At 34.0% G+C, this 27,773-nt stretch overlaps 2 protein-coding genes across 5 annotated transcripts; one reads left to right on the plus strand and one right to left on the minus strand.

Moving 5' to 3' along the window:
• The first annotated feature begins 9,364 nt into the window (after nt 1–9,364).
• Nucleotides 9,365–18,567, plus strand: LOC128185860 (baculoviral IAP repeat-containing protein 2-like). 4 transcript variants are annotated; one of them, XM_052855535.1, is made up of 7 exons: nt 9,365–9,431; nt 13,931–15,721; nt 15,910–16,111; nt 16,399–16,653; nt 16,769–16,843; nt 17,030–17,241; nt 17,503–18,567. In XM_052855535.1, the coding sequence occupies exons 2-6, from the start codon at nt 13,937–13,939 to the stop codon at nt 17,224–17,226; spliced, it is 2,514 nt and encodes an 837-aa protein (XP_052711495.1). In that variant the 5' UTR covers nt 9,365–9,431; nt 13,931–13,936; the 3' UTR covers nt 17,227–17,241; nt 17,503–18,567. The 4 variants fall into 4 exon arrangements, with proteins under 4 accessions (XP_052711495.1, XP_052711494.1, XP_052711493.1 ...); XM_052855534.1 differs by lacking the exon at nt 9,365–9,431 and adding an exon at nt 11,522–11,599; XM_052855533.1 differs by lacking the exon at nt 9,365–9,431 and adding an exon at nt 11,630–11,844.
• A 6,655-nt stretch (nt 18,568–25,222) lies between these two features.
• Nucleotides 25,223–26,687, minus strand: LOC128182835 (uncharacterized). The gene is made up of 2 exons (XM_052851590.1): nt 26,329–26,687; nt 25,223–26,126 (listed from the first exon to the last, which is right to left on the minus strand). Exons 1-2 carry the CDS (start codon nt 26,486–26,488, stop codon nt 25,906–25,908), a joined length of 381 nt encoding a protein of 126 aa, XP_052707550.1. The 5' UTR covers nt 26,489–26,687; the 3' UTR covers nt 25,223–25,905.
• Nucleotides 26,688–27,773: the final 1,086 nt, after the last annotated feature.

Raw genomic sequence — 27,773 nt, forward strand, 5'->3', positions numbered from 1 at the left:
CCAAAAAAAATTCCCATGGGGGGGGGGGGGGGGTCAGGCTAAATATATATGAGTAGAAATGAATGACTTTTCCATAAAAACATTAGCATTACAGAAATATGAATGTTTGATTTAGTATTTTTTTTTAAAGAAAATGCAGTGCAGATAAGAAACTGTCTTTAATCGTGTCATGCAATACCTTACTAGTTTTTTCCAACACCAAGCCACTGATTGGATTGGGAATGTGTTGTCATTTATCTAGTTTCGGTAACGACTTTTCTTTGATTCACGTCCGTATACGAGTCTACTCGGAATAATTGTTTTCTAAAAAAATATGATTTGTAAAAAATTCTCCAATAGAAAAAATGTCGAAATTCCAATTTTAGACGATTTATCATTTTCTCTCTCTCACTTCCTCCATCCGCGCGTGATTTCAGTTGTATTCTTTTAGTCAATCGGACCCTCTGCGTTTTCTTTTCATTCTATATCTCTGTCTGCATTTACAATTCCCCGTTCTTAACGTTTTCTAAGTATTTAATTAGAACATCGACCCGCTAATTTATTATGATAAAGGTCAAGGTTTACACTCATGCGTGAAGTTAAAAGCGATATTTATTGTAACAGTTAATTATGAATTGTATTCAAAGAAGCCACACTTAATGGTGTGGGGTAGAGAATATACTATAAGTGTATCACACTGCGGATCAGGGAATTACAAAAAATAACCATCGTCTTTAAATTCCATTATTTTCAATTTTGCTGGTGCTATATCAACCCATGTCAATATATGAACAGTTTTCAAAAAGGGAGCTACAAAATATCAATATCATTCCTACTAACCTATAAAGTGGCATGAGAAGTCAAAATATTACATGACTGTAAAACAAGCATTCGAGCGGAAGTAAAGCAAATACACAGATTGCAGAGGGTCAGCGGCGGGACAGAAGAGTATGGTGTATCCCAGTGGAAGTTGAATGCCGTGGATTTGTGCGGCAATATGTGTGGATCGTTGAGTAAGGGACAGATCATGGAACATCAGAGAGAGAGAGAAAGAGAGAGAGAAAGAGAGAGAGGAGAGAGAGAGAGGAGAGAGAGAGAGAGGGGGGCGTAAAGATCAGTGGAAAGTGCAACATTCAGACTTTTTGCGTGAATGTATAGACATGCAGTGCGTTGCCGCAAAAGTAAAGAGATGAATGGTTTGGGCCAAGACTTGCATGGCCATCCCAATCGAAGCATCTCTGCATTGTGGATGTACAACGCCAAAGCAACCATCTATTAAGGAGGATTCATTGAATGACGGGACCATTTACAGAACCATCACACGTCATAGATATATGTAAACATATTGTTATTAACTATTTGAAGAAACAATGAAATGAACAAGAAAAACTTATGATTTATGGTTTTTTTAATCAAATTATTCTGGTATGATGTCCATCTTTCATGCGCCCGATATCAAAGCAAAATGATATTGACCAAAGAGAGATAACTCAATATTTAAACAGAACTTTCAACGTTTATTTGTCAGTTGATACAGTACTGTAACATGAAAACATCTATACCCGCAACCAAGTCGGATTATAAGAGTAAGATGGTCCGATACTTCTAATTCATATTGAATACATCCAGAAGTATGGATAGTAATTAAGTGAAAGTGTTAATGACATGATTTATGTGCAACCTGTGCCAGATTATAATCATTTATGACTTTATCAACATTTGTGGCCAAATTATTAGCAACATCCATGAAAGTACATGTACCAGCGCCAATGACTGTACGTGTTTATACCAACTTAAAAACATCCATGACTATACCTGTCCTATATACACAATGTGAATATATTACATGTACCTGCGCTTTATTAACAACGTACATGACTGTTAATGTGCTTGATAAACAACATTGTGTTTGATTAATGACATAATCTTTGATTATATATATACCTTAATTTTCATATTCTATAATAATTACTGTACATGTGCCTGATTTAGAAAGAAATATACTTTTCAAAAGTCGAAAAAGTACAAAGTTAATATGTTTTCCAACGTTAATGTCCTACTTAAAAACTTAATTACTATGATATTGAAATTAAACTGTTTACTACTGAAAACTTAAAAAAAAAGATGGTCACCAAGGAGTTGTCTTTTTCTTGTATAAATATTCAATCTACACAATAATGACATTGGTTGTTATTTTTTTTCTTTTTCTTGAGAATATTTGTACTGTGCGTATCTATATACATGTATGCACATGTAGGTGTATATCAATACGTGTTATTATACTTTCATGTCAAATACTGAAATCTGATTGGTTTAGACGCAGTTGATAATCCGTTCTATTACCCTCAGCGTTAGCAACACACTTAGCAACGGGTAGCACAACGAATTGTTACGTGCGCGTAAACTATGCGCGTACGGTTCGCCACAGAATTCGAATCACGTCATTCCTATATAAAAGCATTAAAGTTTACATTCAGTATAGTAAAATAAATAGTGCCTGTTTTGGAGGGTAAGAGTTGAAATTAACACCCCTCGAAAATTATTGTCAACCTCCGCTTTGGCGTCAGTTGACAATGGTTTTCTCGGGGTGTCAATTTCAACTCTTACCCTCCAAAACAGGCACTGAGTATATAATACCAACCTGCTGTGTGTGAGAGTCTGTGAGAAGGTGTTGTATCTGTCTGTTGTCTATATACCATGAACAATGTGGGGAAACCCATCTATGGCTATACCTGTAGCTGATTAACAACATACGTGATTGTACCTATGCAGTTTAAGCACCATTAATGACAAAAATAGCATACATGACTGTACCTGAAAAATGGTCATGTAATATCAAGCAGTATACGTTACCGGTCACTGTTAGATGGATTGTATTAATATACATGTACCTCTAAAAAAATAATATTAATCTGTAATTTCTAGGGTCTTTTTTTTGTAGATAAACCGGAGAATATTTAGTTTGATTAATAAGTTTACAGTTTGATCACATGTAGTATGTGTATTATTTATTGAAAAAAAATACACAGTAACTCAACCTAATGTCATTTGCCTGTATCAAACTACGGACTAGTATTTAATATGTCATAACAGAAAGTAACTTAGCTTATAACCTTTTTGACATACAGTAGGTATACTTAGGAAAATCCATGTTTTAATATTAAAATGAAATATATTTTTGGCAAAATAAAATTAATATTTACTAATTTTCTTGTAATTTCCCCTTACATTGTATCTTGTTGAATTTGTGTCCAGAAAATTGGTTTGGTTAATCGATCAAGTTCGTATAGAAGGATAAACCGTGGAACATATTCTTCCACTTTTTAAAGGATGCATTGTTCCACACATTGAACAAAAAATCATTATAACTGTAACTTCTTTAGATTTACAACCCATACTTATCTCTTGAATCCTCACTTGGCGCAAGCGCTGGTTTAATTTTATAACACTGTAACGGGATGGAAGAAAAACCGAAAGACGGACCAGACCGAGATTCGAACCTTGAATCTTGAAAATTGTTATTACACCCGTCCACGTTTGCACCTTTATTACAAAATATTTAAAAGAAATCAATGTGGATGATAGTTTATCTATTGTGATCCTCATTATATTCTACTAAGATATTTTATCATGAGTAAATAAAATCAGCTTTCTCTCACCAGAGGTCGTGCTGCTACGCAAATCCGACCTCACTCATCTTTATGTTGAAGATGCTTTTTTGTACATTTCTTGTAGTGACACTGAATCAATGGTAATACGTTATAGAAGGTGACTATAAAATCAAGTACTGGACCTTAAATTTTCACACTTTGAAACCATCTTTCTAAAACTTTAATATATATAGAAATATAGAGGCGTCCGAGCGATGACCATCTGTCATTGTTCATTGTGCATGGAGTTTTAGAGCCTCAGAACACTGAAAGACCTCTGTGTGGTTCCGTTTGCAAGTGGCATGTTTAAAAAGATGCATTGATAGATTAAAATAAATACGTGCATGTTAAAAGTGGATCCTATTTAACAGTGAGAATTAACCAATTCGGAGGTTCGTACCTTTTTACAAATTTGAAGTAAGTAAGCAAATCCATGGACATGACGCAAGTTATATTGTCAGCAATTTGGTTGATTCATATTTAATAATTTTTCTTTCTTTTTATTTTTTGGGACCAAACGATATTCACGCCATGACTGTTGCCGTATAGGCAGCTACGCCCTTGCTTGGTGAGTACTTAAAGTCTACAATATCTTTGTTCGCAATGCCCTCTGATTATACTATTTCTTAATCAGTTAGCTTTAATGCAGTTTCTTATTTGGTAATAAATCATATATATGTTAACATACATGTATATTCTAGAATTGCATGCATATGAAATGACTCCTGAAGAATTACATGCATAGGTCTTTCCAGTTCAATGTGTTTAAAACATTTTTTTTTTCGATAATATTGATGAAATGCTCAAATTTCCTTTAAGTTACCTCAAGAAAACGGTTTGACCTTGAGCTTTAACCTCTATGTCATTTTGATTGTCAATGTCATCTTTTCAATTTGAAGTGGCCCGATGGTTCTGCGATGTATCGTTCAAAAGTTGTACAATGGGGAAAATTGAACAAAACAAAAAATGTTTGTGACACACTTATACCCCCTTTCCTTTGAAGACTCGGCGAAGAAAATAAAAGGAAAGTGCAAAAAATTGGGATCTCTCTGAGTTAAGGGAGTTTAGGGGGAGGAATAATTCTGTTAAAAAAATCCTCGATCGTACCCCAAATCGAACTTCATATTCTTCTGATGAATCTGCATACCAAATTTCATTTCAGTAAAAAAAAAACGCCCGCATTTGTTTCCATTCCGCAATCATAATCTTTTAACTCAATAAATGTGGGAAATTAATTGATAAGCTTTTTATTCTTCGTGTCCACCTACCTAATCTCCACCCAATATCAAGCGCCCGCTGCTGCATTTGAGTATTGATAATATTGATATGTAGGGGAAGGAAAGTCAAAAACATAATTTATTTATTTCAATAAAGTGGTGTAAATTATCACATGTGGTCATGCTGTTTTGAAAATAAAATACGTAGTTAAGCTTTAATGAACGTTTGAAGTTGGAGAAATCGTATTTACTGGAGGCTGACATGATGTAGAACTCTTTTATATTAAAAACCAAAAAAAATTATTATTTTGACGTCACACCATCTATTCCGGTTTGGTTTACATATACTTAAAAAATTAACAACGTTATTTAGTGAGCATGGCGTTATGAATAGCAATTGCTCTGTTGGCATGGAAAATATGCCAGCAGAGCAGTTGCTATTCATAACGCCATGTTCACTAAATAATCGTTGTTTATTACTTATATTTGCATTTTACCACTCGCAAATACCCTGTATTAGCCTAGACCTTGACATTTAGCTATTACATCAAAAGTAAACATTCAGACTGTAATGTATCTTTTTAATTCACATTTTGTTAACAGAATCAATGATATGTTATAACAGTAATTCCTTTAAAAACATGTTTTAATATTACATGTAAATACGTCAATTTTAATGGAGTTGGAGAAAAACACATGATGTATCGTATAGTGGTTTAAATTTATAACATCATGGAAAAGTATATATAACGTTACACCTTTATGACGTCATAGTATACTGACAGAGCAATTGCGATTATAGAGAAATGATTGCAGCTCCTCCGTATGGGCTTACAGTGGGAAAGAACAATGGAAATGCAAATATAAATGAATGTACACAGTGCTCTGAATATAATTAACGCTGGTTTATGCCTTTCTGTTACTCAAATAATCGACTAAACAAAATTGATGATGTTTGAGCACACGTCAATCTAAAGAATAAATACATGTATCATTGTATGCATAAAAATATGCATTTTCATAAGTAAATGACAGCTGTTATAATCTGCTATCATTCGTCGTTGAAAACGACCTCGATTAAATTTTGTATTCCAAGTCAAGTTCTTCGCTAACTGAATAAAGGTTATAATTGTAATCGGGATGTTTAAAATTCATTCTTTAAAGTCGGAATTACCATGATTACCATGTCGAAATAACGACGGCAGACATTTTCTATGATACTTGGCATCTGTTGACAATTTCCACATTTACGCGGAGATTTCTCCGACACTAACCTCCGCTTTTAGATTTCAACGAACATGCTCCATTTGACGTTAGTTTGTAGTTTGCAAAGGTAAAAGAACGGTCTCAAATCAATATTATTTCAAATTTTCCAGAACTTGTCATTTAGAGCGAATATCATGATGCTATGTTGATAAGACAAACCGGAATAGATGGTATGACGTCATAGATTAAAGTTCAATGGCAGCCCCCATGGCGGCGGGAAATTTAAATCAAGCGATCGATTTTCTTGATTTATTCATTGTTCCGGGGTTTTTAATGAAAATAAATATGATTTACAATTATAGTAGATGACAATTGATTGATTTATTGTACAACATATTTTTAGTTTCCTTCCCCTTTGATAAAAACTGTTCGAAATTTGATAGACATTTATTCATTGCTTTTCATGATCAGTATGATATTAAGGATGACGTTTACTCGGAATAAAAAAAATCAACTGATAATAATAAAAAAAACCCGATCTATTGTATGTTATAGACATTTGGTTAGAGTTTTATTTTTCACTTTCAAAAAGTAGGTCAATGGTCCACGTTTTGTGTTAATGGAAATGAATCCCTCAAAATTTTACACTATGATTTAGATGTTCTTAGTCTTAATTCCATTCTCAAGATATAGGCCTATTTCTCTTGAAATCATCAAACGTGTATTGTCTCCGTTCAAAATGCAACTTCTATAAATATTTCATCTATCATTCAGTTGTGTCTGTACAGTCATTCGTTTTATTAATAGCGATCGCCATTTGGTCTAGATCTGTTATCTTTTTATTTGACATTTTTTAAAGAAAACAAAAATTTACGGTCCTAACCTAAAATTCCGTTCTTTGTAATGAAAGAAACTGGTAGTAGGCAGGCGGGTGCGAATCAACCCACGTTTGACCTTTAAATGCATATGGGACTATAGATCTAATGGATTGGCAATATATATATAAACTGGCAGGCAACATGAAAGTCAGTAAATGGATTGACATTCAGAGGACAGATTTTTTTTCTTTATGAATTTTTCAATATGAAGAAATAAGTATATGTACAACATTAATGGATTTCGATTCTCATTTATGAAGGGAAATTCCTTCTCTAAAAATAGATTCTAAAATCTTCAGTACACGAATCAGCAAAATCAGCATTGAGAAATACAAGAGGCGTAAATATGTATTTGTAATTTCCGAGAGTTCTTGCGATATTAGGTTCCGATTCGTGAATTGTGAAATTTCCGACACTTCTTGCGATATTATATTAGGCACTGTCGTCGGAAGGAAATTGAAAGGGGAAGAGGAAGGGGGGGGGGGGGTAGGGGCTAGACTAATCATCAGAAATCTTGACAAGATAAAAAAAAAAGAAAACTAATCCCCAATATCAGGAAAATCCTAATCCGTGGGGGAGGGGGGGTGGGGGGGGGGGGGGGCTAGTATACTTTTGAAATACCACTTCTTATTTTTCAAGGTAGATTAGGAACAATTATGTTGCTGCAAAAAAATGTGTGTGTGCGGGGGGGGGGGGGGGGGGGGGGGGGGGGGCTGGCCCCTCTCTGCTGCTATGTGCCTAATGGTTCATCTACCTTTGCAAAACTAGCCCCCCCCCCCCCCCTCCCTCTGTTCCGACGCCTCTGTTAGGTTCCGAATCGTGAATAACAGTCTTCCGTTAATGAAACAAATTTATCAAAGTGTGCTGAAACATTCAAATTATTAATTGTTTTACAATTCAATAAGCTTAAATACATTACGTATATACATGTAAAATACGTGTAGAAAATCAGCTTTGTAAACCTTAAAGGAAACTTTAGCGTAAGTACATTACAACTATACGGCATGTCTGTTGATGTACATGTAAAATACATGCAACTAGGATTTACTTGCCTTTATCAGCATATTAATCAATAATTCTCATTTTCTACGCGACATTTATGAATTTTTAGAAAAGTAAAAACACTGAAAGCATTACGTACGAGTTACTGAATGCAAAACAAATTTATCATAATTTTAGAAACTGGTATCAACCTCGTAATTTTTGAAAATTGCTGGTTATACTTTCATTAAAAACTTACAAAACCCCAGCTTACATTTATCTATCGTATGCCAACTCTTTATTCATTTGAAAATATTAAAGTTAATTGAAATTGAAGTTATATACTACGCCAGCACCCCCCCCCCCCCCTCCCCCCGGATTGGGATTTTCAAAAAGTTAAAATTTCTTTTTTCTTTTTTTTTTTTTTTTTGCTTGTCAAGATTTTTTGAATGAGTCTGGCCCCCCACTTTCAAAAACGATGCTACGTGCCTGTCGGCCATATTCTTATATAATATAATAATAATATGGTGCCGGTGTCTTGGTCTGGTGGTGAGTGATACAGGGTAATACTATATGATAAATTAATACTATGTATTATCGTATGAGTGTATGAGGATAAACTTAATTAAGATAAGAGGTAAAAACCATATATTGTCAAGCTAGTCGTCTTGCAACGAAAGTCGACCCCCCCCCAACACACACACACACACGAACCAATAAAACATGCACTTCGTATTTTATGAAACGACAACGTCTATGTCTAGAACATATACTCACAGGTTACAGATGTTACGCCTAATGTATAGTTGTCAAAAGTCTTTTTAAGAGTCCAATTCACAGATGTGTAAACCATAATGTTATAGCTGTCGATTAGATTTATCCATAAGCATGCAGTTAGGACCTGATACAATCTAATAATTAAAATATAAGACCTTTCATCTCGCTGTGTGTTACGTATGGTTATCACTCGTGAAAGGATCTTGACAAAGCAAAAAAAAAAAAAAAAAAAAAAAAAAAATTTAACTTTTTCAAAATCCTAATCCGTGGGGGGGAGGGGGGGCGCTGGCGTAGTATATGACTTCAATTTCACTCCTCATTTCCTTATTTTCATATCAATTTTTTACAGACTCCCAAACAAGTGGGGGGGGGGGGGGGGCAACTCCATGATAATTCAATTTTTTATACGTAAATTTTTAAAGATGTGTTGCTGCGAGAAAAGGTGTGGGGGGAGGGGGGGCAGCCCCCCCCCCCCCCCCCCCTGGCCACCCCTGATGCTACGTGCCTGGCCGATACTCACTCAGGTGGTCATTTGTTCCAGTCTGTCGTAATTTACGCTGATACAGCTAGGTTTAAAGAAAGCTATCAGGTAATCTTTCAAAATGTTGCGTAGTTCTTGTGCAATCATTGAGGGTATATATATACTTTTACACAAACCATATAATATATACATTCCAAAATACATAGAACCGAAAACATGTTGGTCTTCTGTGTGGATCTGATTAACACTCCTTTCAAGTCAGGTATTTCTTTATCGTATCATACAATATACGTGTAGCTAGGACAACATCGTATATTATATATGAGTCATTGAAAGCATGTGACGATTTGTTTGTAAACAAAAAATCAATCGTAACTCCTCTCGCACGTTCAGCAATCAAGCTGGAAGGCACGCGAGGAGGTCCGATGTATACCGTATATTTAAAGGACAGGTGACACAAAATCATTTTCTTCTAAAAACATTTTCTTTGATAAATACAAATCAGTTTATAACAATTTTTCCATTTGACTAGCATCAGATAAGAACACACAGCTAAATTAAGTGTGCTGAAAATCCCAGCTGCAACAGATCTCCGAGTTTTGCCGATCTTTAATGAGATAAGAAACCCCTGTGCGTTATTCGTCAAAGATGACATAGTCAGCTATCGGCTACATAGTAAACAGAGCAATGGACGAGATTTATTTACACGTACAGGATAGTGTATTTGTGTTGCAAATGATGATTTTGAAATAAAGCATTATTAGAATAAAGTGAATTTATTAGAAGCATATTTTATTGAAAAGTTTAGTGTATGAACCCTCTCCTGAAAACAAAGTAGTAAGATAATAGAATGTACAAGATTACATTTTGTATTATTGGTTAATGGAGTTTTTGAGAAATTTTGTGTACATAAGATAGTGGTAATAGAAATTGAAAAAAAGGTAATTAAATTAGAATGAATCTGAAGATTCTGTGATTGATAATCATTTATAGCAGATTATCATCCTGTCAACCAGACAGGTAACCACTTGTTCAGATTGTCAGTATTCAGTAAAGTTTGAAATATATTGTTTGAATATGCATAATCCAATATTGCAGATCCAAAACATTGATTTGAATAAGTTGATATTAATCTATAGATATTTATTTTCTTTAAAAAAAACTCAACTGGGAGCACGATGAGTTAGATTTTTATTATATCACATATAAATCCTTTTTTGTGTACTATTTGTAACAATTGGTGTTGCTGTAAAAAAAATAATTCATTGTCCATCTGAATCTAATGTCAGTATATAAGAAGTCATCAGTGTGCATAACAGCTCGTTTGGGGCTTTTTTTTTTTTTTAGGTTTGATCAGTAAGAATAAATTATTCACAACTCAGAAGTACTACCAAAAAATGATCTTCATATTCAAATTACATTTGGATAAAATTCAAGGAGTCTGAGATTAATACGTTTTTAAAACCTGAATACTATGTTAAAAAACTACTGTTTCAGTCTTTACTGATAATGAAAATTGGTAGTTCTTTTAATTAAATTTCAATAAACGAACGTGATCAAATACCATACTAAAAAATGAAATTAAAAGATGTTTCGGTTATTAGTATTGAGATTAAGGTAGACCCCTGATTTTGTGGAACTAAAGAAATTTACAAACATATTTGCTTACAGGTACCAGGATTTCTGGTAATACTTCTTAAATAAAAAAATCCTTTATTAAGTCCAATTAACTTAATTGGGGTTTATTTAGGGTTTAAGATCCACCAGTGAAATTCCTGGTTACGAAAAGTCTCTATACATTATCACTTACTATGTGTTGAAAAAACAAAATCCTTTCTTTGGAAACAATGATTCCATGTTTTTGATGATTTTTATCTTTTAAAAATCCAACATCTGACATATTTTTTCCAGCATGAAGTATATAGATCAATGAAAAGTTAACAGTACAGGTCACAATTTTTACTCCCATTCATAATTGCTGAGGAAACAGAAATGGGGTTTCTAAGTTTAGAATAACTCTGTTTATGTACTGGGTTCTTAAACTTTTAATAGCAATGAGCAAAAGTTAATGACTTCAGATTTTAGATAAGAGCAATTTAGAAATCCCTATGGTTGAAAGATACAGCGAATGGGCAGTGTGTCGGCTATTACGTTGCACCGAATGTTTCCGATCTCAGAGGCTTCAGATATGCATATTGAGGTCACGCGTCTTATCAGCTCAGTAATTCAGCAATAGCTGTGAAACAGATGGGAGTAGTAAGGAAAATTTTGCAGAATTTGTATCCCACTCACAATTCAACTTGTTGGTCAATGTTTTTGTGATTGTGTCACCTGTCCTTTAATCACTATTACAAAATCGTTTGATAAGTCCATATATTCACACTTGATATATAACGACTGGCTTATTATTTAGGAAATACACTATTGAAGGTATGTTTATTATATATTGGTATATTCCCTTGTTCTATTTTTAACTGTTTACATATAAACACGTTAAAACCGAAACTGAAATATATAGATCTACGTCTATTAACAATTTTGTGAGAATATGGGGTTTTCAAAATTTCAAAGGTCTTAGGAGGGATATATATTATCGGCTCAACATGGCCAAATTCATCAATATTTTCATTTGTGCAGCTGTGGAATTATTTTTGTCGGGTCAGCAAAGCCATAAGGTAATAATAATCCTTTGCACGGTGTCTTAATTTCCCCATACACAGTTAATTGTTACAGTTGGTATAAATAGTTAGATAGACCAATCGGTTCTTCACCCCCCCCCCCCCCCATTTCTGCGATAAAGGTACCCAATACAGTAGCTTTATAATACAGTATTGCATGTGGTAGTAAATAAAAACGTACTGTTGGGTATAATTTACCGCAGAAACACGTGGGTATTTTAAATATTTTCCCAGTCAACCAATGAATGACAATCCATTGATAAATGTATATGTCAATGGATATTGAGTTGACTAATCCGATGTCCTTTTACATGTACATGTATATATAAGGAAATGTTGTTGAAGAGTAGACACAAACTGCTCGTGACTCACGGTTGTTGTCCATAGTCAGGTAGTAAATACGAGATATTATATATATAAAGAAAATAATGTACTATAATAGCCTATGGCTTGTTTATTTGCCCTGACATAATTATCTGAAAGGTTAACTTATGAGGGTCATTGAATTAATTACATGTAGCTTGTGCCATGTTTTTATTTAAATTACACTATTAGGTTGCATGCATACCTATCCGCATGTACTGGCAAAGGCTTTTATAAATACGTACGATTTCATTTAGATCTTGCTATTTGCAAGGTTTTTTTTTATGAAAATGAATTGAACATTTCTGTATTTATCCTATAGATGTAAACGAAACATGATACGAGTATTGTTTACATATACTTGTACGAAAAAATTGAGATTTTTATAAAATACTAAATTGAAAAATATAAATTTTGAAAGAAAATTTGTTACCGTGTCCCAGTACTTATACAAATTAAAGAAGACCACATTTGGTTAGTCTCTCTCTCTCTCTCTCTCTCTCTCTCTCTCTCTCTCTCTCTCTCTTAGCAGACTCCCGCCGTCGATTCCCGTAAATTCACATGTGTTTGTTCTGTAGGTCTGTACATGTAGCACCTAATCCGAGATTCCTCTGATTCTAACCACCGCTCGATGATCCCCCGCATGTCACAAGTGGGGGTTAGAATAAGAGGAATCTCGGATTACGTACAACCCAACCTAAAACAATTCGGATGGACCACGTGCTGCTATTTTTCCCCAACGTACTCTATTTTCTATGATCATATTCTAGTTTCTTCCGGTATATTCCAGATATGCTTTATATATATATATATATATATATATATATATATATATATATATATATATATATATATATATATATACACACACCAATTCGGATGGACCACGTGCATGCTGCTTTCCTAACGTACTATTTTCTATTATAATATTCTAGTTTCTTCTGGTATATTTCAGATATGTTATGTATATATATATGTGTGTGTGTGTGTGTGTGTGTGTGTATGTGCATGTAGTTTACACGACATCAGTCGCCAGTTCAGTTGAGGTAATGTATGAAATAATTTAACAATATATATATTAATTCATCTATTAGTGCATTTTATTTGCTAGATAAAATGGGCACAGCTTATTTCGATCATCTTACTCTTTGACAACTACATGTATTTAATTTTTATAGTGTATATATAATAATTATTGATATAAACTTATATATGCGTACTGTTTAGGGTGGTCAAAAAGTAAGGAGACACAAGTATCATGGCAAGCCCAATGGGCATGTGACCTGTAAAAAGGAGAACAAACTTATGTTTCAATCCCAAATTATTTTTGTAAAGTGGATAGTATAACTTTAAGGTTGTATGTGACACCTTCATATTATGACGTTCATGTACTTCCTATCGAAATAAACAATAAAACCAAGTATAATTTTATACATTTCTTTAAAAAATATAAGTTGTGGCCTAACAGTGTGTATGTAGTGTATATGTTATAGAAAGTTAAAAACAAATCTGAAAGTCATGAGTTTGAATCCCGGCTTTTCTATGATGTTCAATTTCCCAAAAATTAAAAAAAATAATTGTCAAATGTACATTTATTTATAAACTGGTGACAGTATTTTGATTATGATGTACTTTAATATTGACAGGTGTCACATATCATTGTTAAGGGGAGACAATTAAGTACTATGAATAATAATAAATTTAATTCTTAAATTTATAGAATACAATGAATACAGTGAACAAATCTGGTTTGGAAAGAAGCCTCAGCTGGCCTGAAGCTGAAAAAGAAAAACAAAGGGCATTTCGTCAGTTGTTTGAAAATCATGGATCCGATATCTCAAAGATGGGAATCGTGCCAGAAAAAATCAACCTGATCATGATGATGGAATATCTGCAAAGCATAGTCAAACAACTTGCACAGATATCAAATGATGTGAAGGAGGTTCGAAAAATTTGTTCACAAAGTAAAAGTTATAAAACATCTTGTACAGGACGAAAACATACCACATTGAAAAGAGGAAAGAAAAATGTAAGCAGAAGAACTAGTACAAATGGAGTATCATGTCACCATAGTAAACCTCGAAAAACCCAGGCTATGGAGAAAAAATTCATCAAATTTTCACTAGAAATGAGTGCAAATATTGTTTTATATTTCGTACAAATAATGACAGTTTTGAGCCAAGCTAAGTTATCTAAAGGTCCAAACAAAGTGGAAATCAAGAGGAGAAAATCAACAACAGATTTTTGTGGCTTATTAAGAGCTTTTGTGAAAAATGACATGTCAGAAAGAACCTTGGAAAAAGGTAGAACAAAGGTTGCAAAAAGTGAAATGTTACTGGACAGTTTTATGTACAGGGATTATTTTATTCGTGAAAATGAGAGAACAAATGTTGCACTGCATCCACTCATAGCAACCTCCAGAAATCTTGACGATTTTGTAGCAAAAGAATTGTCCAGTGGTACTCAGCAATCAACCAATCATCCATCCGAGGAAGCTTCTAGGTCAAGGTCAAATGAATCATTATCATTATCCAAAGGGCCCCACTCCATGAATGTAGAACTGGTTCGTCTGGAGACATTCAAAAATTTCCCTCCCTCAAGGTCTGTTTCGGCAATCAAGCTTGCCAAAGAGGGGTTCTATTATATAGGCCAGGGAGAGGATGATCTAGTCATTTGCTTTGCATGTAAATCACAGAAAAGGGGATGGAGAGATGGAGACATACCCAGAGAAATTCACCAGCAAATGTCTCCACAATGTCCCTTACTGAATGAGCATAGTGTGAATGTCCCAGTAGGAGGGAGTCTAAACAGTCATAGTGGAAACCCCCAACATTCAAACACAGAACAAGTCAGTGAAACCTCGGAAACTGAAAGAAACAATCAGCATTCAAACTCAGAGCAAGTTAATGAACCTTCACAAAGGACCATACCACAAAATCTATCTGATCCACAAACTACAGAAATTGAAAGACAATCAGAAGAAACTGGAGCAGAATCAACTGTTGAACAAGGCTCTGGAAATGTATCTGGGTCACCAACACTTGACCGTGACCACTTAGTCCCAGCATCCAATAGAAACACAGAGAGGAGTGAAACATTGTCCTCACAGAATAATCAAAGTACTGAGAGTCAGTCAAAGCCAAATCACAAAAAGTCAAGAGCCATTCAAGAACAGATCAATGCATTTTTAAGAAATTTAGATCCCCTAGGAATCAATTTTGACCGTGCGAAATATCCTGCTTACGCTGTTTTGGCAACAAGGGTCAGCTCATTTCAAGATTGGCCCACTAGCTTGACACAAACACCGCAAGTTTTGGCCCTGGCAGGATTTTTCTATGCAGGTTACGGGGATTACACGCGCTGTTTCTTCTGCGGTGGAGGATTACGTAATTGGGAGCCAGGAGATGATCCTTGGACAGAACATGCCCGATGGTTTCCAAAATGCGCCTTTGTAAGACAAAACAGAGGAGACGAGTTTGTTGCATTGGTACAAATTAGGCACCAAGAGCTTGTAAGTTTATTTTTTTTCTTTATATTTTTAATTTCAAAATTAAAGACCTTGAAAATCGTATTGTTCTTGATGATTTATTTGTTGATTTCTATATTCTTAGAAATTTTACAAGGAGTTAAACCTTTTATTTTAAGTGATGCACTAAGATTATTGTGTATTGATGGCTATTTTTATATTGTTTTTTACAGGAAGCTCTAGAGGCAATGGGAGAGGGAGCCACTGCTGCATCATCTGTTGAGCAGAGCAGTTCAGTCGAGCAGAACGGAGTATTATCTAGTGGATCAAGACAATCCGATATCACATCATTTCTATCTTTTCAAAGTGTCCTGGAAATGGGTTACTCTGAAAGTGAAATTAGAGAAGCATTTAACCAGTTGAGAGGGACAAAAGGTAATTAATAAGAGGACCACTTACTCTTAGATTAATCAAGATATTAAAAGCTGTAAATTGTTATGATAACTTGATGGAAAAACTAAAAAAGGATAAAGAAGTGAGAGAGAGAGATGAGCAGGTGCTCTGTGAGAGAGAGAGAGAGAGAGAGAGAGAGAGAGAGAGAGAGAGAGAGAGAGAGAGAGATGAGCAGGTGCTCTGAGAGAGAGAGAGAGAGAGAGAGATGAGCAGGTGCTCTGAGAGAACACAAATGTACCATGATGTTAACATTTACTGGTTTCTTTTAGATCCAGAAGACATCACTGGGATGGATCTTATGGAGGTCATTTTGAGTAAAGAAGATAGAAATAATGGACTGGACATCCCCCCTCCAATTCACAGCTCGCGACCAACCAATGAAAATCAATCTAGAAATCCAAATGTTGATCCCAATACACCTGACAAATCTCAGGGAGGTCAATTTGAGGCAGCAAGTGGGCCCTCCCCACAGGAAACTTCAGAATCTGAGGCCAAGGAGAAAACACAAAAAAATCAGGACAAAGGTAATTTTAATGTCAATATTCTATTATTTATTTTGATATTAAGTTTTAAAAACTGAATTGAATCATTTGATTTTTTTTAAAAAAGTCCTAAAATTTTGTAATTTTTGTATTTTAGATGCTGCTACATCAAACACAGAAGAAAAGTTTGACTCTCTGAATGATGCACTGGCACCTGCAATGTCTCTTGAAGGTATGTATTTTACATAACCGGTGCCTTATAATGTAAAATTCTATGCATACAATATACATATATGGTTTTTGTTGATAATTAGAAAAAAAAATGTGTAAATTGTTTCAAAAGCATTTTTTTTCACTTAGATTTTATGTTCTGACATAAAAAGCAAATATTCATACACCCTTATTTTTTATTTTATAGATACTCGTTCACTAATGGAGGAGAACAGAAAACTGAGGGACCTAAGGATGTGCAAGATCTGTATGGAGAAGGACGCCTCCATCGCCATGTTGCCGTGCGGACATCTTTGTTGTTGTGCAGACTGTGTCCCCGCCATGAGGAAGTGTCCAATATGTCGGCAGTTTGTGAAGGGCACAGTCCGTACTTGGCTTGCGTGAAAGGAATAGGTCAAGGTAACACTTTAACCCTTTTCCTTTTTTTGGTTGATGTAAAATTATAAAATATGATCATGAAATAAGAGGGTTATGAAAAATATCAAGGGTTATGATTGGTTAACCTTATAGGGAATATTCGCGCAAAAAAAACATCCAAAGATACAGATATTTGCGAAAAAAAATGACCGTGTGCGTGAAATCAATTTTGATTCAATATTCGGTGTTATCGCTCATTTTTTTTTGTGAGATGGTGTCTGAGTTGGCATCGTAACATTTTAGATGGATAATCAACCATATCAATGGATTGAGCAATTTACCACCTGAATCCGGATGCGACTCATCAATTTCATCTGGAACTTGTGCGAGACGGGATCCATGGTAACGGGCATTACCTTCTGATGGCTAGCTGTGTGTGAGCTTTCTAGTGATAGAGACTTATATAAGAAATAGTGCTGGCCTCATTTAGTCCGGACTGATTCAGCAGATGGACATTTTACTCTAACTATTGACAAAGAATTTCAGACAGGAACATGTAACTATTCTGTGATTTGTTAGTGTTCATTCTTCATTGGATGTGTTCATGCTGCACTGGAATTTTAGAAATGTCAAATGAATACAACTAATAATGTTGACATGAAAAACTCATGCCCAATGATAACATATATATGCATGCATATGCTGTTCACAAAAGCCATTCAAGGTTGTATCAATTGTATTTTATTTTTGATGAGTTAAGGAACTGGTGCTTACAGCTCATTGTTAAGTGTTTTGTTAAAAAAAAATCTTAGTAAGTCTTTCAGAATAATATCATATTTTGTTATTGTTTTAGGTTCTGTTTTATTTGTTAGATTTTGTTATATTTATTATATGTTATTATCTGTGATATAAATCATAGGGCATTTGTGTGAACAGTTATCATGTATGCAACAGTTATAGCTACAATGAAATATATTATGGTTTTCAAAAATCAGTTATACTTGTATATTTTATATATTTGTTAAACTTGTTATTTTTATATATTGCATTAGATTTTATTTACTTTTCATTAGTGTTATATTTTTCAAATATAATGTAATTGTTTTATTTATGAGATAGAGTTTTATTTTTACATTAATTTTACTGCATGAACATTGTACATCCTCACTGTCATTTTTATATTATAAGGATTTATTGACCTGTACTAAAAATGCAATATTTCTAACTCTTATTGACCCTCATCTCTAAATGGCATACATACATATACTTTTTTTTATATTATCAGGTTTTACATAGGCTAATTTTCATATGTTCAATAGAATGTTTTCCCATATCAAATAAATTCATTTTATTTATTTGAGTTATGTATAAGAAATATAATTGTGTTAAAAATGTATATATGTCATCATCATGGTTGTTTATCATGATTGTTTATTTGTGAAAAATAAAAAAAAAAGAATTACCCCTATTGATGGATGTTTTATTTTTACTTTAATTTTGAAGTTACAAATTATGGGTTTTTTTTTCTATACAGTATTAATTACCATTTTCCTTGTATTTTTGTTGATTTAAAATGTGTTTTGTTTTGATATATTTGGTATCCAAAGGTTCTACTGTTCAACTTAATTTTGTTAAAGTCAAATATGTGTATCACTTTAGTTTTGGAAATAACGTATCATTCATATTTAGTTAAAGATATGTTGAAATTAAAACATTTTAGATATTGTACTTTTATTGAAGAAATATTCTAAATTCTGATTTTTATTTAAGTACCGAGCTTATTGCGTAAGATAGGACACGTGCCTACTGGCTAATTGTCATTTATTCTCCACGTGTTCCTTTCAAAAGAGTAGAATTGTGCAATTATTTTGAGGAATTGCATCGTTTGACGCTTGCCAATATTGCCTGACTCAGCTATTTACAAATTTAGGCCAATTATTCGAAAGTCATACGATCGTTACTAACATATGCTATTTACAAAAGCACGTGTATGACGGTCATGAATATATATATGCTACTCTGCGAATCATGTCTTTAATTTCAATCGCGTTGCTATAGAACTTACATGCAATACGAAAATATGGCTTGATGTATTTTGATGAATGATATCGTGAATTTTATGAATGGGTTGTTATTATCAATAGCAAGGTTGTGACGTACTTGTCGGGAAGGAAAACACCCTTTAAAATTTAAATGTTTATTTTGAAGTCTCCCTATAGAACAGTTTCCTAAGCAGGAAAACACGAAAACATTGCCACCCCCATAGTAATTATACAAAAAAGGATTTTTTTTTTGTATTTTTCCAAAATAAAACACAAAACATAAAAAACTGTAGATGACAACAAAGTAAAGGTAATTGAACTCCCCCGCATTACATCGAATTGCGCAATATGTGTATATGATTTCTTACCGTGACTGCAATTTGTAAAAGACCCCCCCCCCCCCCCCCCCACACACACACACACAAGGAAAATGTTTAAAACGTAATTAAATTAATGTTTAAAACGTAATTAAAAAGCATAACTCCATATCCGCTCCCGGTTTTCGATATTTCGGTATCGAAAAACGGATTATCAAATAAAAATACAAAGAGGAGTGCAGTGTCACAATCTAACAATTCAATCACTTTTATATTTTTTTACAGTTCACCGTCAATTAAAAGATAAACCCTAGGATTATATCACATGCATGACGCTACATGTATCACCGACCCATCTTACTCACCAGTGATGTTTTCATTGCATACCTGTATAGATCATAAATCGGTGTGTGTGAAGGCCGATCTGGTGTACAGTAATTGTACATGTATTCGATACAAGACAAGAACGGTGCCCGATTTATGGTGACAGGTGACTTCAGAGGCAGGTACACTCTTTTTTTCATTTTCTTTATTTTTAAATTTTATTTTTGAACACGGCCGGATAACTGTATATGTAATTCTTTGTTTATAGATATATGTTATTTCTTTAATATACAAAATTAGTCCGAATTATCTTACGTTTCCCGGCGTTTTTTGATGATTTTGATATGTTTTACTTGTCAGGAAAATATCGAAATCGTTGAAAAGGCCAGGGGAACGTCAGATAATTCGGAATAATCCAGCATATGTATATGTTTTTGACAGAGAAACGTCGTGTAAATTATAGAATGGCATCATTTTTATTTGAAACATGCATATGTAACTACATGCATATGTAAATACATTCGCGAGCTATAGGTACGTTTAGCGGGAATGGGGATATATAATAATAATAATTAATAGACCAGGATCAACAGCGGTTCATACCGGGGTATTACACACGTATTATTTTTTTTTTCACGTGTGTGTTTACTGAAGTCATGAATTTATTCATATGAACAAAAAAATTGTGGTACGAATAACATGTAAAATACAAATTAATTAATTTTTTTAACACACAATTTTGTCATAATTGTCCATATTGTATGTTCTCAAATTACTTAGACATGGTTAAAGCCGATTGAAAAAATTAAAATTGGTAAGTACAAACGAAATTTGATTTATGCATTTATGTTTTGGATTTTAGCCTATAGATTTTTTTTCCGATTTGCATAGCATTCGATCATATGATTAGTTAGAATCTATTAAGTACTAAGGAACGAAGAAAAAAAGATATTTATTCATGCGGGGGTTTGATAAATTTTTTGGTGTGTTGAAACTATAATACTGTAAACATGTGACGTGGAACAGTGATTCAACCCACGAGTATTAAGCAAGATGACGTCAATGGCTACTATATTTACATAGGGCGAGTTCGATCATTAACTAGAGTTAAACCAAGGTAGTAAGGAAAACTTATGGTGCGCATGTCTGTGATGGAACGCACATTGGTCGATGTCTGGTTAAAAAAAATGAGAAAGATGTTAATTGCTACTCATAATATTACTGTTCATGAAAAAGACGATCAATACCTTGCAAACACATTAAATCATATGTGTGCGCGCTAAAATTTAATACATTGTATGTTGTGCTGATTAAAAAAAGCAATTTTTGGAGGTTTCGCTTTCCGTCGCCGTTTTTAAACTACCTGACCAGAGACAGACCAGAGACTCTCCGTTGGTTGAACCACGGTTTCATTTTAGTCGGACTACGGTGACCGTGGTTTGTGATCGAACTCGCTCATATTTACCTTAGAAATCCTTGGTTCTACGTCACTGGTTCGTAATTTCATCCAGTGAATTTAATTTCTATTTTTAGCCCCCATTACGTGGGAATTGGATTGGCGTCGCTCCAATGTATAAATTACCCTCTTCCCCCTCCCTCACCCAGTGACTCACAATCTCTATTGGACAGGTTGGAGAGGGATGTAATTACTGATAAGTACTATGGGGAAGCTAGATTACCGGTACATGTATGCGTAAGCAACACACAAACAGCAAAGTTGTACCAAAAATACCCTAACAAGTTCACATGTACTTAAAAAGTAAACATACTAAAACTCAATTCATTGAATCAAATGCAGATCATATTAACACGGGTTTGATCGACGATATTTGGTTGTATTTGGTGGAACTAAGGAAAGAATCGGCCACAAAACTTAGTTCGCTGTATTTTGATACATGTAGCTATAATAGATAAACGGCACACATTCGATCAAGTGTACACATAAATAAATACTAGTCTGTTGATCATAACAACGCTATTTTTCATGTTATAGTTAAGTATATTACATTGATCTTAAAATTTTAAGATTTTCATTACTTGCCTTAGATTTTCTAAGTTTTATATGGTTTGTACGTTTAAACAATTTTACATTCATATTTGCTTTAATCAATAGAATTAAAATACATGTACTTTTGAATAGAAGCATGGGAGTACGAAAGACAACTCTTATGAAAATAAGATATTTTTCCATCCTCGATAAAAATATGGTTTTTCATTGAAAAAGAAACCCATGAAATTTTAGTGCGGAAACGATATCATCCTATTACTTCAACATATGAATATACGTAGTTTAATTTGCGGTTTACAGTTATTTTCAATTTCCCTTCCGAGGTACGGTCCTCTTTGAGTGCACTTATGTTTAATGTCATTAGTTTTTTTTTATTTCTGTATATAAAAATTTGATTTTTTCCAAATATTAACAAAAGAAAGATATATCTCCAAACCTTTTCCCCCTCCCTAACATGAGTGAGGAGGGGGGCTGTTCTCCAGCACCCATGAGCGGGCTATGGTTTTTCCCCCGCAATGCTTTAGGTACATTCGATCATAACTGTTAAAATCTCTAAAGAAATCATTAAATTATTATTGTTTGAGTTATTAGCGTTAGCGGGTTATGAAGATCTTTTCAGCAACGATCGCTATCTTCAATACCTGCATGATTCATAAAAAGGCGTTTTATTGTTGATATTTACATCTTTTAAATTTCTTTTCTTTTTCAAATTATTGAACTTTATGTAAAAAGCAAGTAAAAGTTAACGACGGTTATGTATTTTATCTGCATGGCTTAACGTTCATATCCTGTATGAATCACCAAAGCATTTTATGTTTTTTTAAAAATGCTTTACTTCCCTTGTACATGTATTGATTTTATAAAGATATTAGAAATAAATTTAATATTTTATTAGCTATACCATTGCATTTCAAAATAATTTTTAAAATTCTTAATCAACTCGGGCAGATCGTTTTTCAACTGGTAAGACCTTAGTCGTTTTGATTTAAGTCTTGTCAGTTTCACAATGAAAAAAAAAAAATTGAATTTCTCATGAAATAGATGTACATGTAAAAATACTTATTGGTTTATGTAAAAATTAATATGAATCAGTGTAGCCCTACCCAGGGAGGGGGGGGGGGTTGTTGAAGTAGGTGATATGCTACATGTACTTGTAGCACTTATCATAAAAAGAAAATAACAGAGACGGATGCGTCAAAAAAAAATCTGTCGCCAGTCCATGCGGTCTTTTCATTATTTTTTGAACCTACATTTATATAGTCCATCTCAAAAAGTTAACGTTGATAATAATTTAAGGTAAAGAATTTTTTTAGTATTAACACTGCTTTTTAATGCTTGTAGTGTCTTGATGGGACGCAATAAAATAAGCCACGGGTTAGGGTTGAATGATCGCGGATGGTCAGCAAGGAGAATGGATGATAGGGTGTCCTCTTGTAGAAGTAGTGTGCCGTCGATTTGCAGCACAGGATGGATCTCCACCATTCAGTCAACTGTATGTTAACTGAATGATCAGGAAATCTGACTGAATAGCAGAGCTATGCTATTCTAGATGTCACATTTTAGTTATAATCTTTCAGTTTTCAGTCATCCTTTATTTGACTGAATGGCGGGGCCTTTGAACATCATGTAGAGGGCATTGCGAGTTGTTTGGAAACTTTACTTCTGGAACATCAGAACAAAGAAGAGGAGTCTTAAAAGCTTATGTGTGGTATTAGAGGGAGCGTGAGATTCGCTTAAAAGTGCAACACTGAGACCATTTATGTGTAGTACTACGTGTACAGTACATGTACATGACTGTATAGACATTGTGTAACATATACATGACTGTATAGACATTGTGTAACATATACATGCCTGTATAGACATTGTGTAACATATACATGCCTGTATAGACATTGTGTAACATATACATGCCTGTATAGACGTTGTGTAACATATACATGCCTGTATAGACATTGTGTAACATATACATGCCTGTATAGACGTTGTGTAACATATACATGCCTGTATAGACATTGTGTAACATATACGTGCCTGTTTAGACATTGTGTAACATATACGTGTCTGTATAGACATTGTGTAACATATACATGACTGTTAGGACATTGTGTAACATATACATGCCTGTATAGACATTGTGTAACATATACATGCCTGTATAGACATTGTGTAACATATACATGCCTGTATAGACATTGTGTAACATAGTCATGTCTGTATAGACATTATGTGACATATACATGACTGTTAGGACATTGTGTAACATACACATGCCTGTATAGACATTGTGTAACATATACATGCCTGTATAGACATTGTGTAACATATACGTGCCTGTATAGACATTGTGTAACATATACGTGTCTGTATAGACATTGTGTAACATATACGTGTCTGTATAGACATTGTGTAACATATACATGACTGTTAGGACATTGTGTAACATATACATGACTGTATAGACATTGTGTAACATATACATGCCTGTATAGACATTGTGTAACATATACATGCCTGTATAGACATTGTGTAACATATACATGACTGTTAGGACATTGTGTAACATATACGTGTCTGTATAGACATTGTGTAACATATACGTGTCTGTATAGACATTGTGTAACATATACATGACTGTTAGGACATTGTGTAACATATACATGCCTGTATAGACATTGTGTAACATATACATGCCTGTATAGACATTGTGTAACATATACATGCCTGTATAGACATTGTGTAACATATACATGCCTGTATAGACATTGTGTAACATATACATGCCTGTATAGACATTGTGTAACATATACATGCCTGTATAGACATTGTGTAACATATACGTGTCTGTATAGACATTGTGTAACATATACGTGTCTGTATAGACATTGTGTAACATATACATGACTGTTAGGACATTGTGTAACATATACATGCCTGTATAGACATTGTGTAACATATACATGCCTGTATAGACATTGTGTAACATATACATGCCTGTATAGACATTGTGTAACATATACATGACTGTTAGGACATTGTGTAACATACACATGCCTGTATAGACATTGTGTAACATATACATGACTGTATAGACATTGTGTAACATATACGTGCCTGTATAGACATTGTGTAACATATACATGACTGTTAGGACATTGTGTAACATATACATGCCTGTATAGACATTGTGTAACATATACATGACTGTTAGGACATTGTGTAACATATACGTGACTGTTAGGACATTGTGTAACATATACATGCCTGTATAGACATTGTGTAACATATACGTGCCTGTATAGACATTGTGTAACATACACATGACTGTATAGACATTGTGTGACATATACATGACTGTATAGACATTGTATAACATGTACATGACTGTATAGACATTGTGTTGCAGCGTAGTTTCCAAGACAAAGACTGAGAGCTGACTGTTTAACATTGAAGGCGGATCCACCTGATGTCGGGTCGACTCGACCATCACATGTTATCTGGATGCGTATAGAGGTTTTGACCTATTTGATGAAACAAAGTATAATTTTACCATCTTTCACGTACATTGACTCAAAAAAAAATTGACCAAAGAGAGATAACCTAATTTTTTATTCGTGACAAAATTTTGGAAAATGGATTTTTGCTGGTTTATTAATAAGCACGTCTTTCTGAGTATTTTGATGCCAAATGTTTAATCAAATACTCAGTTTAAGACTAGATAAAATGCATTTGAAATGCACTTACTAATGCAACGTCATAAAAACGTTGCATAACGTCATAGAATATCAATGTCATAAGAACGTCATCAAAAATAAAACAACGGCATTTCTTGTCCTGAAGAAATATATTTCACTAAACTAATTGACATTTTCAAATGTTTAAAATGTTAGTATTCAATAAAACAAAATTCAAACGTGTTGGAAAACGAAAATAAATACACTTTCAATGTCATTAAATGAATCCTAACAATACATTATGTTTGCATTTAAAACCGTTCATTTTATCATCATCTTCATCACTCTTCAGCCTCTGGACAGGTAGTGTCCTTAAAAGGATCTCGTACAAAAGGGCGAACAACACGGAACAGATAACGTTGCCTCTCTGAGGTCATCCCGCCGGGAGGTAAAATGTCGGGCATCACTGACCCTGTTGTTATGTCTTCCGGACTGATACTGGATTTCAGAAGCGTGATTTCTCGTTCACTGTCATCGGCGTGACTTTTGACGAACAGTTTTCCTGTATAAAAAAGAATAAATTTATTTCAGTACATGTACCTCTCACAGTGAATATACAGACATTATACATGTATTTTTTTTTACAATTTAATTGACTGTATTGATATTGATTAAAAAGAAATATATATAAACTTCAAGATACATAAATAGTCTGTCAATCCGATGGAATTATATGTTTTACATACATGTAACTAAATACATACCCGGTGATAATGATGAAAATCTAAAATGTCGCATTTTCCGGATGCCTTTCACATTTGTGAAGAACGTGCTGGTAAACGACTTCCAATCATACCACTCCCCAATCGCAACTTCTCGGGCCTTTCCGGCAAGATCGGAAAAACACCTCGAATGTATTAACATCACCGGATGTTAGAATTTTATACAAAATGGAGTCGCTTCCTATTAAAATAAGTATCGGCTAGACAGTCTTGTATGTCGCTTCTGTGTTATATTTTAGTGTATATCGTTTACTTTAATGAAGTATAGCTCACATCTCAACAGATCGTAAAATGTGTTCTATTTATTTCAAGTTTTACAAAAAGGGGGGTTGTCATGGACGCCTAGGTAATACATTCGAGGTGTTTTTCCGAGCTTGCCGGAAAGGCCCGAGAAGTTGCGATTGACCACTCCCAGCTGTGTTCTCCAGCGTCGTTGATGTAGGTAACGGGAGAGTTTGATCTGGCGCTTTTCCTAACCACCTCAACAAGACCGGAAAGGCTATCTACATCCGTCCTGTGGTACAGCCGCTTTATGTTAGCAAATCCGGCATCAACAAGACATCGGCCATGGTATGGAACCTGCATTGACAGCTGAATATCGTGATGCAAGCCCATGAGAGTTCGCCATTTCAGATATCCCAGAACATATCTGTTTTTGTTTTCACCTAAAAAAAAAAAAGAAAATATTAATGTTTGATACCAAACGACAAATAATACCGTATATCAGGTTTTTTTCCGCGTGTATCCAATTTCCGCTTTGTTCGCGACGATTTCTGAATCGCGGAAATTATATCAGCGTAAATTTGAAACAAAGTTTTGTTTTTATAATAAAGTTTTTTCTTTCCTTATGAGGTAAACAGGTATGTAAGAGTACAATGAACTGTTTTCATTAAGTTTATAGTAGAAATTGAGGGATCGGAGGACAAGCGGCAGATAACAGGTTTGTAAGCCTCGTAGTTTATTTAATAATTTGACAAGATAATTAAAAAGGTCTCTTTTCTTGCGTAAACTGATGTCTAATTATGCTTGAGCTACTGGTATATGTAACGGTACATGATCTATTTCTCTATGACTGCGTACGTCTCTGAAAATAATTATCGATAATTATTTAACATTAAGAAAATCGTGTAAATGGTTTAATAGTCTGAATTTTTCATTATAAAGAGCGGTAATTTAGATACTTTTACCCTCTTATTTCACAGGTTTAAACAATCTTGAATTATAGTTTCTCTATGACTTTGAAATAGTGAAAATTTGATTCGCGTAAATTTTATATACCGTTCTAGGTTCTATATCGCGGAAAAAAACATGTACATGACGCGGAAAAAACCTGATATACGGTAGTTCATGTCATCCTGTTTATTGTCGGTGCGTGCTTTACCTGCACAATTGCCACAGTGTATCACACATGACTTTTCTCCGGAACC

This window comes from Crassostrea angulata, chromosome 5 (assembly GCF_025612915.1).
Source record: "Crassostrea angulata isolate pt1a10 chromosome 5, ASM2561291v2, whole genome shotgun sequence".
NCBI lineage: Eukaryota > Metazoa > Mollusca > Bivalvia > Ostreida > Ostreidae > Magallana > Magallana angulata.